The sequence below is a fragment of the Onychostoma macrolepis genome, chromosome 09 (genome assembly GCF_012432095.1).
Source record: "Onychostoma macrolepis isolate SWU-2019 chromosome 09, ASM1243209v1, whole genome shotgun sequence".
Taxonomy (NCBI): Eukaryota; Metazoa; Chordata; class Actinopteri; order Cypriniformes; family Cyprinidae; genus Onychostoma; species Onychostoma macrolepis.
In genome coordinates, this window is record NC_081163.1 from 32,254,442 (window position 1) to 32,267,354 (window position 12,913).

General features: G+C 35.7%; 1 protein-coding gene across 2 annotated transcripts in view; it reads left to right on the plus strand.

Annotated features, from left to right (window-relative positions):
* The window catches only part of uxs1 (UDP-glucuronate decarboxylase 1), a 90,529-nt gene that overhangs the window by 39,077 nt on the left and 38,539 nt on the right, over positions 1-12,913 (plus strand). For both annotated transcript variants that reach the window (XM_058786892.1, XM_058786893.1), the window contains 2 exons: positions 3,003-3,062; positions 7,150-7,271. In XM_058786892.1, coding sequence (XP_058642875.1) covers positions 3,003-3,062; positions 7,150-7,271 — 182 coding nt within the window. The remainder of the gene's footprint in view (positions 1-3,002; positions 3,063-7,149; positions 7,272-12,913) is intronic.

The window sequence follows — 12,913 nt, forward strand, 5'->3', positions numbered from 1 at the left end:
TAATTTGAATAAATTATTGGAATTTAATAATTAAATTTAAATAGGTTAATAAATTATTACTTCGTTTTGCACTGTGAGGTAAATTTGCAGACGGTCCCTAAAGCAGCCAAGGTGAATATGCAGCGAATATCAAACCTAAAACTATAGCGCTTGGTTTTCTATGGGAGAAAAAAATGGTTTGGTGAAACTTGTTGGTTGTGGGCTCATATTCTGGGCTCATCTGCTTAAATGTTCATAATATATAGTAATATATTTTATTAATTAGATGCTGAGTTTAATAATTTATCATCACTGAGGCAACAAACCACGTTTTCTTTATGGGAAATGTTTAATGTGCAGTTTTGCGCGTTCCGGAGCTTGCGTTCATATCCTTATCATCAGTAAGATCTGGCCTTTTAATAGTTGAGATGAGCAAAATCTGCGCAGAACCGATCACCGGTGTCACCGCGAGATGCATGCCGGTTAGAAAAGAGTTTTTATTTAATTAAATTGTTTTTATTAAACATATAACATTCACAGGGGATACAGTCAAAGCAATAAAACACAACCAGAATACAAAACAGTAAATACCTCAATAATAGTAATAACAAAAACAAAGAGAAAGACAAATAAATAATACAGTAGTTACCATAAACATCTTTTAAAATAAATAAATAAAAAGTGTCCGATTTACATCTGCCTTGTTCTGATGTCATGCTGAAGTGTGCCAAAAAACTCGCGCCAGCGAGGCGGCTGTGTCAGATTGAGCAGTCGCGCACAGTTGCTCCCCACCGACTGCGCTGATCAAAAGCATGATGGGAAACGACTGACTGACGACACAGCTTAATGCTCATTGGTTCAGACAACCGTGATGCTGCGTTCTCTTCTAAAATGTTTCATTTTTTAAATCTGATTTCATGCTATTATGTATTTTAATTGTGCATGAATATTCCCAAACACTATGACAGTGCGATCTGTGAGATATGTGATTGTTGTCATATTATCTAAAATCTAAAATACATGTTTGAATTAAAATAATGGATGATAAATTTCGTATGGAATTAAATAGCAAGCACTTTGAGTGTCTTGTTCATCATATTTATGTTCATATAAAAGCAACAGAACTGAAATGATATCATGTTTATCAGCAGCACAGCATATGAGTGAGAATAAGGCGATATCCGCCTTTGATCTCGTAGGTACCTGTTGCACTTCGAGAGGTCAGAACTGTCTGTCTTGACTGCGCTTATTTCACTCCTCCCCTCACTGCAGCCGCCTACATTTCAGGCGAGGCACATCTCAAGCAAGTCCAATAGCTGTCATTGTGTTAGTGCACTACTGAGCCGCGTAATGTGTTTTCTTTAACCGATTTCTGAGGGAAACAGTGTGAAACCTTGCGCGTTCGTTCATATTCTACATCTGCTTAACTGTCGATATAGTTTGCATAATCATCAATAAAGTGTATTCTGAGGTCTTATATCGTATTAGTTCACAGAGGCGCTTTACGCGTCGTTGGGGAATCCTGGAGTGTGACGTATGAGGGGAACCCCAGTATTACAGCACAGCGTCACACAAGCCATGATACAGAGTTACAGAAACTAAGCAACCGAAAGCAATATATGTCTTCCTCAGATGTAATGTTAGTTCTGTACTTCAGTGTTGGGTAAAAGAGCATTATAATCTCCTTTGTGGTAGAGAAAGCTGCTTACATGGAGGCTACGGGAAACAGCGAAGATGTTGAATTAAACATACACACAATCAGCGTTTCCGCATGTTTATACTGGCTCCGATAATCAAAACTTCTACTTAGCGCTTGCTCCATTTCTGCAAATCAGTTTTTGTAAATGAATAACTTGATCCACATATGGCCTTCATCAACAGCTGCTTGCGCCACCTGCTGGTGAGCGGCTGACAGCAGCTGGAGATCATGCATCGGTGCTCCACTGCTATTCCTGCGGTTCCCGGATGTGCAACGCTGAATTTTCTGCCGAATTTTAACCACTGAATTTGTGGCAGCGAATTTGGAAAGTGAAATAAAATGACCGAAAGCTGCCTGTCGAATAGTATACATCGTATTTTTAAACAGATTGAATATTTTGGAAGTGAATTCTGGAAGGTTAATATGAATTATTGAATTTTTAATTATGAAAATGTGTGTGAAATATTTTGAATTGAAATATTCACAGCTTAAATAAACAACTATGTTAAATTTCAGGACCTAAAAATGCAAGCCCTGGAAATACAAGGCATTAAAATGCAAGCACTGTTAATTGCAATGCATCTTTTTTTTTTCGATTTGTGGAATTCGGCATGCATAATTTTTCAAAAACTATTGTCATTATTCTGCTTCCATAACTTGCTCAGTAGCTCACCCAGTAGAGCACTGCACTCCTTGAATACAAGTCCCAAGAAACACAAGTCACGTAAAAGAAGCAAATTAAAATGGCATGGTTGCTTCTGCAAATACGTTTTTATCTCAGGTTTGTTTTTCCTCGCACTATCGGTTAGTTTTAGTGTATGTGGTCCGTTATTTTCAAATACAAAAGAGCATTAACCTTTTAGAACCACTTTCCTGACATTTCATTTCCAAACTGTTGTGATATGTGCATTAACTGATGTAATAAAATGTTCTACGTGTGTGTGTGTGTGTCAGGGAAACAACCTCAAATCAAATCTCAACGCTTCAGTGTGCAGATAATCGTTAATATTGTACATCATGCACATGTTGTAATAGCGTGCTATCTAAATATTATTCCAGTCAAAACTTTTAATGAAAATAATGAGAATTTAGCACTTGAGCACAAACATTAAACATTGTGAATGGTGGATTGTTGCACATATTTTTTCTTTGACTGATAGCCTGATCACGATATCTTTGCTTCTTCCTTGTGGCTTGTTCTGATTGATGTCTGGTTTAGGTATTTCTGACTCATCCAATGGGAGTCGCATGTTGATTGAGTCAGACTCTGTCTGGTTAGATACAATTTAACAACTGATTTGTTCATGTCTCTCTGTGTTCACAGGATTGGCCAAACGAGTTGGAGCTCGTCTGCTCCTTGCCTCTACTTCAGAAGTGTATGGAGGTACGTGTACAAATGTCTCCATTTTAAGGCTTGCACTGATGGAAAGGGGCCACTGAATAACAAGACATTTATTGCATAGACAAACTAGCATTGATATTTATATCTCTCATACACACACACACACATAAATTGCTGTGCTCCTATTGGTGCTTCATTAAGTAGTCACATAGCAGAGAAGTGACCCAAAATTTCGGACAAATCTATCAATGTACACCTGTTTTCTTAAATAAGAGACTTGTACTCATGAAACTTTAACACTTTCGCTATATGCATCACATTTTGAGTTGAGATCAAAGGCTATAAGGGAGAGGGAAGAAGTGTTTCAATGACAGGGTGAGAGTGCAAGAGTGTGCTATCTGAATAGATTTTGGTAGATATTGAACTTTCTGACTCTTCTATGTAATTATAAAGAACCTCATCCCAGTTGTGAAGAATGGTGGTGGAAGTGATGTAGTGGAGGCTGCTTTGAGTTGATCTTGAATTACCACACAAATAATGTGGCCTAAATGAAATATTATGGCCATGTCAAAACCTGTAGTATATTTAATTTGGAGGTAAATTGGTAAATAAGCAATAATTGCACTGCTGAGAGGTTGTGGCACCTGACTCACAATGCCTCAACAAAACCTTTTTCTGGTTAATAAATGTCTTTGAGATGTTTATTTTTTATTTCTTTTTGACTGAAAAGGAGCTGCAATTGATCCTCTGTGGTTCAATGGTTAGATAATCAGCTCATTTGGGATTTGGGAATGAACATAGATTCTGTCAGATCAAGAGAGAAAAGTTCCCAAGTTATGTGTGGTCAAGGATTTCTTGTTTGTTTGTTTTTAGCTTTATTATTTTTGTTTGCTCTTCTCTTCAGTATCTTTAAGCTGGACAAATGCATGCATTCATTGTCACTAGAAAATGACAGTTCCATCAATTCAGGTGTTGGGCCATTTATTGCCTTCAAACTGTGTAAGAGCTACTATTCTTCATGATGGTTGCTTTAAAGGATTTCTTTATCGGAATGTGCATAAAAAAAATCAATCCTGATTTCATCCTAGCTTCTGCTCCAGTCATTAAAATCAGCCTTTTTACGTTAAGCTTAATAAGCCAAGAATATTGAATTGAAATGAAATGCAAGAACCACTTTTGTGCACTGAATAGCACAGTAGGTTTGAGAAGCTAAACATAAGTAATGACTTGTGTAAGCCCTGTGCTCTGCTTGTGTAAGTGTTATTGAGGGAATTATATCATTTGAAAGTAATAAACTTTAATGATATTGGTCTTTTTTTTCTCTCAAAGACCTTTCTTACAGGTACAATGATTACTAAAGGAAAACTTACTTTCAAACAAAAGATTGTGATGAATGGCTGTGTTAACAACTACTGCTTGCAATTGCTCCATTTCTCAGTGTATTTTTGATGCATAGCAATTACCATATAATTTGATCTGATCAAAGTTGTTTGCAGTATATTACTTTTCCCAGTTTTACTTTAGATTATTGCCATTTTTATGCTTTATGGTTGTGTCCAAGGGTGTTCATTAAACAGCTTGATTATGGCTCACATAATTCCTACCACTTGGGGTTCTGCCAAAGCTGCTGACTGTGTCCAAATATTATTCTCTCCCATCATGCTTGAGAATTCAGGATTTACAAGATTTTCCTTACTGATCCTTGTTTCCACTGTAGTCTATTGCCGGTGTCAGCTCTGTCTAGCTGAGTTGTTTAACTCATTGTTAAGGGCTGTTCACACAGAGGATGATAACTATTACAGTGAAGTTTTAATAATTGTTCTACTTCTCTGAGAATAAGCAAGTCCACACCACAGTTATAACAACATACAAGATACAGAGAGACTTAATTGATTTTTTCCTGCTGATGAACTCATAATGTAATAATTGCACATAATGTAACAAGTATTACATTATTATTGTAATAAAATGTTCATAATGTTATAATTTTCTCAAAGCATAAAATCTTGAGCTCATAATGTAATAAGAATTTTTCAATGTAATAGCATTTTTCACATAATGTAATAGGCTATTGTATGAGAAATCTATTACATTATTAACACACTGTAGCAACTTATAATAATATAAATACCGGCACATAATTTAAAACAATGTTTACAATATTATAATTATCTTTCATTATAATAAATTTGACCACAAACTGTAATAACAATTTTATGCAAAATAAGCTATTACATTAAAAGAAAATTAAAGGGGTAGTTCACCCCAAAATTAAAATTCTGTCATTAATTACTCACCCTCACCCTCACCCTCAACTCTTCTGTGCATATTTTTGCATTTGTGCTCTGGAGAGCATCAGATGTTTCTATTTACAATTTTTGCAGTGTTGAGCAGTGTAGCTAATCATAGACACGTCCATTGAACCGATGAACTGAAATGAGTGACAGGCTCAGTGCTTTTTGAAATTATAAAGGGAGCACTCTTTGCATACATACTAGACTATCTGTAATGCATTCAGAATTTTAATTAAAGGATTTAATTTTTTTTTCATGATGCTAAGAGAAACAATGTCCCCTCACTAAAGTTCAGCTGTAGTTTAGTTATTCTATATAAATGCTAAAATGAATCTCAGACGTGAATATATTTGCTTTTGCTTTATCCATTCATGTACAAATTAATTATGTCCTTTTAGAATTAATTTGTTTGTGTACACACACACACAAATTTAATTCTAAAAGAAAATATATATTTCCTATGATGATAATATTATTTATTAAAATGGTTTTAAAGATATCTTTGTTTTGCTATATTGATACTGAGTTATTTTTACAACATAGGCTATACTTTGTACACAGTGTTGTTATTGTACATTGTCAACAGTATTATTGAGTTTATAATGTAATACATTTCTCATAATGTAACAATTGTCAAACTATGAGCTCAAGATTGTATTATGTTTTGAGAAAATTATTACATTATGAACATTTTATTGCAATAATAATGTAATACTACATTATGTGCAGTTTTTACATTATATGCATTAGAACATAATGAGTTGCGGAATGGTCCAGGATTGCAAGTGACAGAAGCTTTGAAAGCACCTGGAGGTTGTAAAGAATAAATATGGCTTTTAAGGGTCATATCATTTTGACATGAATGTTTAGAGCAAATTTTTTTTCCCATCTTCTTCATTTTTCATCATTCTCAAAATCATCCAAATGTATATTAATACATTTTCTATAATAGTGCTGCTGCCTTGGTTTAATTGTTTTTGTAAAAAAAAAATCATAGCAGCAGAATGTCTTGCATTTCAAGAGGGTTGAATAATTTTGATTGCAACTGTACAGTTTTGATTTAAGGAATCATGCATACAGTTTACAGAAATTAAATCCCTTTCACAGCTGCCTTTCATTTGTTCAGCCTGCAGTATATGTTCTTGAACTGTCTGGGTGATGCAGCTATTATCTATAAGTGCTTAGTGTCATCTCTGAAGTCCATCAGGAATACACACAACCACAATTTCATGTGTGACCAGAATTTTCTTCTCTCACTTATTCAGGCACATACAAGCACTTAATGAATGGAGTGTGGATGTGGAAGATCCCTCATAAGTAACAGCTATGTACAGCAATCTAATCTAATAGGCTGTTTCACAGCAATCACCACATGCATTAGCCTGACATAATCTTAGTAATTTGACAGTAGTGATTTTTAAAAGCTAAAGCAGAGGGAACGAGGGAAATAAAAAGGTCTTAGGTCCTCTGGAAGCACTTGTGCTATCTATTATGCAAGTAGCGGTTTCTTTATTGATTGAATCATCAGCATGTTCATACAAATCACATGAAGTTTTAATGTCAGACCTAGATCAAAAGTTTTGAACCTTTTTATGTCTATGTGATTTATTGCTAGAGTCTTTTAAATCATTTATTGATTCATAGTTCTGTGGCCATAGAAATGCACTTTATAAAAATGTCTCATTCTTTTTTTCATTTTTGCTGTATGGACAGTGGTTGTCTGGACGTTATATTTTAGTTCTCCCTGTTGTTTTACAGTTTATAATGTTTGTGTTAAATGAGAACCATAGGGGGTGTATTGTATTTCATGTTTGTGTGTTTGTGTCTTCAACTAGACCCAGAGGTGCACCCCCAGAATGAGGACTACTGGGGCCATGTGAACCCTATTGGCCCCCGGGCCTGTTATGATGAAGGAAAACGTGTTGCTGAGACGATGTGTTACGCCTACATGAAACAGGTAAGAGTGAAATTAGCAGCTGGATTTTTTCATACAGCTCTCGAGGTGTATTGAGAGAGAGAACTATCCACGTGGGAGTTTGACCTCAGAAATGTGCCGTTATATTCTTTTTCCAGTCTACTCCATATTCTTTGCTGTCACTTTCTTATCCAAGCAACATAACATAAAAGAAGATGTATTGTGTGAGAGCCAATTATAATTGGAGGAAGAAGCAAAGAATGCATATCATGTAAAGTCACAAACTGAACTTAGACCTCCAAAGCCATGGAGGACTTGAAATAATGATGCAAGAATCTCAGAAATTGTTTATACATCAAAGGGCTAAAATTTTTATACTAGGGGGAGTGACAAAAAAATTACATGGAAAAAAAAAAACAAAGCAGCTTGGCACACTCACAGCAGCATGGCTGGATGCAAGGTTTAATGAGAGACTAAATGTGAAACTGAAATGGTGAGCCAAACCATTAGCAGCATTTTTAGATGGAAACGGTGAGTCTCATTCCCTAAGCATGCATGTGCACGAATTTGTTTGTAAAATCTGCATACAAATATTTTTGATGAACAAATCATGATTCACCTATTTCTTTCATACTAATCTGTATTCTAAAAACACACACATGTAGCAAAAATAAAATACTTTGGGTGGCTTTATGAATATGTAAATTTTAAGTTTTATATAGATTAAGATTAAGTTCCCTAGTAGAGCGCAAGATGATTTCCAGAGGTCGTTAAATAAACAAAAAGTAGTTATTTTGAATATTTTGTTCTGTCATTATTTAAGGTACCAAATGCTTTTGGCTGATGCACTTTTTTTGATAAATAGTTTTACGTCGTCAGTTAAAACCATATTGCATTAGATGCAAAATTAAAAACACCGTACCTAATTCTCACTTTCAGTGGCTAAATACAATTCGTTGTAATGACAAAATAAAATCTATCGGGCCACCTGTTAAGCACCTTGGTGTTACCTAAAGGTTGATAATCTTGGGCTGTGTTTGGTTGACACACAGGCAAGATCACAATGATCATCTGGCTCTCTGGTTCTTTGTGACGCATTAATTTCCTGTCTGTGATGTGATTGATTGGCACCAGCCTTTGGTGCAGTTGATTTTATCTGTATTTCTTCAGTTGGTGTCACTCTCAGATTGTCATTATCATATTCATTGTTCCTCCAATACATACGTTGTCGCTCTGTGTGTCACCACATGAGAAATGCTCCCTCACAAGTTTGATTTGAATATCATCAGTGACATGTGGCATCTGGCATGTCCTTTTAAAATGAAATTCACTGACATTTGAGAAAGATAAAGGCTGTTTGACCATTCAGAGAAAAAAATAAGTCTGTTCTTATGTTTGTTTGGAATAGTTTTTTTCCCTGTTTACCACTTAACCTCTTGTCAAACCTGTATGACTTTCATTTTGGTTGTAGAACACATAATAAGATACTTTGGAGTGTAAACGTCTAAATGTGTTTTTTGTTGTTTTTTTTCATACAATGAGAGTCAGTGGTCACCAAAATGGTTTGGTTATCAAAATTATTCAAAATATCCTGTTTTGTGTTCCGCAGAAGAAAGCAAGTTAGTTTTCATTTTTGGGTGAAGTATCACTATAAAGCTAGGTGTATATGCATGTTTGATGAAAGCATGAGGTTGTAGTGATAAAGGCTGTATTTCCATTACTCCAACTTTAGATTAGTAATGAAAATCATCAAATCCAGGACTTATAAATGGACCGTTCTCTCTTCTGCCCCATGCCCTCCCCTTGCTTTTTTGCTATGTCGTTTCTTTTTTTGGCTTTCCTACACAATGAAACTCATGAATATTCATTTTCATATTTATCAGTCCACCCATCCTAATCTCTGTGTCTGAGATGTGATCATTTGGCTGGTGGAGATGCTTCATCAGTCCCCTCCATTCATTTATTCTCAATTAGATTTACTCTTCCATTCATGCACTTCCTTCCATCCATAGCAATTGACTTTCCTATTTATCTAATTTTGCTTTGCTTTCCGACTCTGGACAGACTCTATTCTGTTCTGACCTCACTTTATTACTCCTTTGTGATTGAAGAAGTAAAATTTACAGATAAAATCTCTATTTTTACAGCATACTTTTTAAAGTTCTTGATATACATAGTTTAAATGGATGAATAAATCCTTTTAAATATTGATCTGGATACTATGGGAATGCTCAGAGGACATGTAGTACAGGCACGTGCAGAGGGGGGTGTGGTGGGTGTTTGAGCACCTGCCCCTTTTCCCCTTGATGCCCAAAGTGCCCTTTTGGCAATTTATTTTTTATTTTTTGTAATTAAACACACTTTTGTGAAGGCCTGCCCAATCTAACTATTAGTAAATTTAATTAATAATAATTTAGCTGTAAATAATATTATCCACATGATGACCTTTCGCCTGACAATCTCATCTGAGACAATCCCTCACGTTCAGACACCTTTGAAATTACCTTAGTAATTTAGAGCACTACCAGGATGCCTTCAATAACGTCCGCGACTGCCGGTAAGTGGAGTTCTCAGCAGAGTGGTGTGCTTGTAAACTTATATTATTGAATTATTATTATTTTATGAGAACGGCGTGAAGAGATCCTGCACAGCTGTTGTTTATATATTGCTGTGTGTAGCCTGTGGAAGCAAGGTTAGCTGCAGCAATTTTTTTTTTTTTTTCAATTGCAATAATAAAGAACAAAGATTACATTACGTACAGAACAAACTGAAAAAAACTGTACGTACAAAACAAAATACCTTTCAATAATAAACTACTCATGGATTAATAGATTACAGAAAAAGCAATATAATATAAAAATTCTTAAGAAATGGACCGAAAGGAGTCAAAAAATAAATAAAAGAAAAAGAAAGAGAGGGCACACAAATAAAGATGCAAGTATATTAAGGAAAAATCTTAAACATGGCACAAGTTCTAGATGTTTTTAAAGCTTTCTTGTTAACAGACGTTGAAATTGTATTTAAATTAGGTATTGGTACCCAGTGCAAGTTGATGAACAAAGGTGCATTCTTTTAGGCTCATTAAAAATTAATTTTGCTGCGTTCTGGATTAATTTAGCATATTTATTATTTCTTCATTTCTTATGCTATTTACTAGGGCTACACAATATTGAAGACAAATATGATATGCAATAACTTAAATCATTTGAAATGCGACATGTAATATGATAATGTTTAAGTGTATAAAATCATTATTTTAATATGTTTCTTTAGGTTTACTTATAATGTTAATACAGTTTTTTGCACAAAAAAAAAAAAAGTGGAAAAATGATTATTTTCAACCCTCATTCTGACCCTCTTTCTAAAAGACCTGTTTCAAGGGGTGTGTCCTTTAAGGCTTCTTAAGAATCAGCCACTGTCATGATTGGTTAACGTCATTGCGTAGGAAACCGTATCAACGCCCCCTTGCTATTGCATGTGAGTGTTTTGACAACATGAAAAAAAACTGTCATTTCCAACCGAAGGATTATGAAATAATTTACTTAGTTTGTGACGCAGCAGCAGTCAGATCTAGTACGGCTTCATCTTTCAACAAATGTTTCTTTGTGAACTCTCCATTACACCGTGCATCATTTACAAAACAAAATACTCCGATCAATCTTCTGACACGATCCGGGATGCCATTAAAAATAAACTATCCACTTGTTCCTTACACTGGGATCCTTCTGATATCTGTACAAAGATGTGAATGAGCTGTTTAAACCAAACGTGCCAAAGCGAACTTTCTTTCACTCTATTTGTCCTGACGACAGACTCAAGCACATGGACTGTGTCAGAAAGTGAACACGCATCTGTACACTTTATCCAGTGTAGACAAGAAAGCGGCAGTGATTGTAATTTGTATTTGCTTTTGACACAACACAATGTGACATTCGTATTCAGCATAATCAAATGTCAGCCGCTAAGTGACTGAATGCCAGTGGGCGGGGCCTATGGTAAGATGACTTTTTGTCAATGTCATGCTCTGGAGGTGGAGTTTATGCAAATGTTTGTGCCCAGGTGATGTCATCTTGCACCTCAGACCCAAACAAGCCATTTTCGGAGCTTTGTTAAATAAATGCATTGTTTATAATGAGGAGGACGTTTTAGGAATAAGGAATACTTGGCGGGCTGTTGACCAGAGCGTGTTAGCTAGCTTAGCCAGATCGGCTAGCTCTTCACTGGGTGGAAATGAGCTCAAAGTTTGACTTTTTAGTATACGTTCACTCTCTAACAAGTGTTTCTTCATCGGTGACATTGTTGATGTTCGTAAGTTTGATTTCTTCTGCTGTTTGGTTGAGACCTGACAGCAAGAGAATGACTTTTTTAGAGTTGAATAATGCGTGTCCAACGGGGTTTTTTTATATTTCGCAACCTTGTATCTCCAGACATGGCAGAGGTCTAGCGTTACTTCACTAATCGACTTATAATGCATCTCTGTTGACTATATCAACGTACGTGTCTTTTGAATGAGTTTCTTTATCTATCAGCGGTCCAACACCTACAGTTCTAGCTGTTGTCTATCGACTACCCAAATACTGTAATACATTTTTTTTTGAACAATTTTGTGCATTCTTAACCTCACTGTGTACCTTATCACCTAATATTATTCTACTGGGTGACTTTAATATTCATGTGAACATTGCTAGTAACTCATTCACAAGGGATTTAATTTCCTGCCTGGACAGTTTTGGTCTCCAGCAATATGGGACTTTCCAACCCATTCTAAAGGCCACACTCTGGACCTTGTATGCTGTTCAGGTGTTACACCTCTGGACTGTACGGCAACTGCAATACCCATATCCGATCATGAATTTCTTTCTTTCAATGTTAATGTTATACACTCTAGATCCAAACAACAACGTTCCATGACATTCCGGAATATAAAAAAGATCAACCCCTCAGCTTTTACTGTTGCAATCACCGACCTCCCACATTGTGACCATCTCTTCCTCTGATGAGCTGGTCTCCTTTTTATAATTCTGAATTACAGCAGCTCCTGGACAATTTTGAATCTCTCAAAACTCTGCCCTGGTTTACTCCTGAACTCCACCAGCTAAAAACTAGAGGGCGGTATTTGGAACGCCTTTATAAATGAACTGGACTTATGGTACATAGAGAGCTGTATAATAAACATGTTCATCTTTATAAAGATGCTCTTTCTGCTGCCAAACATGAGTTTTATTCACATTTAATTGAGTCTGGAGATTGTAATACTAAAGCTTTGTTCTCCACTGTAAATCATATATTGAAACCTGACAGCCTATATACCTTACAGCCTTCCTGCACACCTGTACTGCACTGCTCAATGTGATGAATTTGTCTTTTTTTCAGTAACAAAATAACCACTATCCACCAACAGTTGGCTTCTTCGTCTAACCCATATTGTAATTCATTATACATCGATTCCCCTCTTATTCTTTTCTCTTCTTTTACCCTGCCATCTGAATTAGAAATTTCTAGTCTTATTTACAAATCTAATTCTTCCACATGTTTACTTCACCCCATACCAACTCACCTGGCAAAAGCCTGTCTTCCTTCTCTTTCTCCTCTTGTAACTCGTATTGTTCATACTTCCATTAGCTCTGGCACTGTTCCATCATCTTTTAAAATAGCTGCTATAACCGCAATTCTTAAAAAACCTG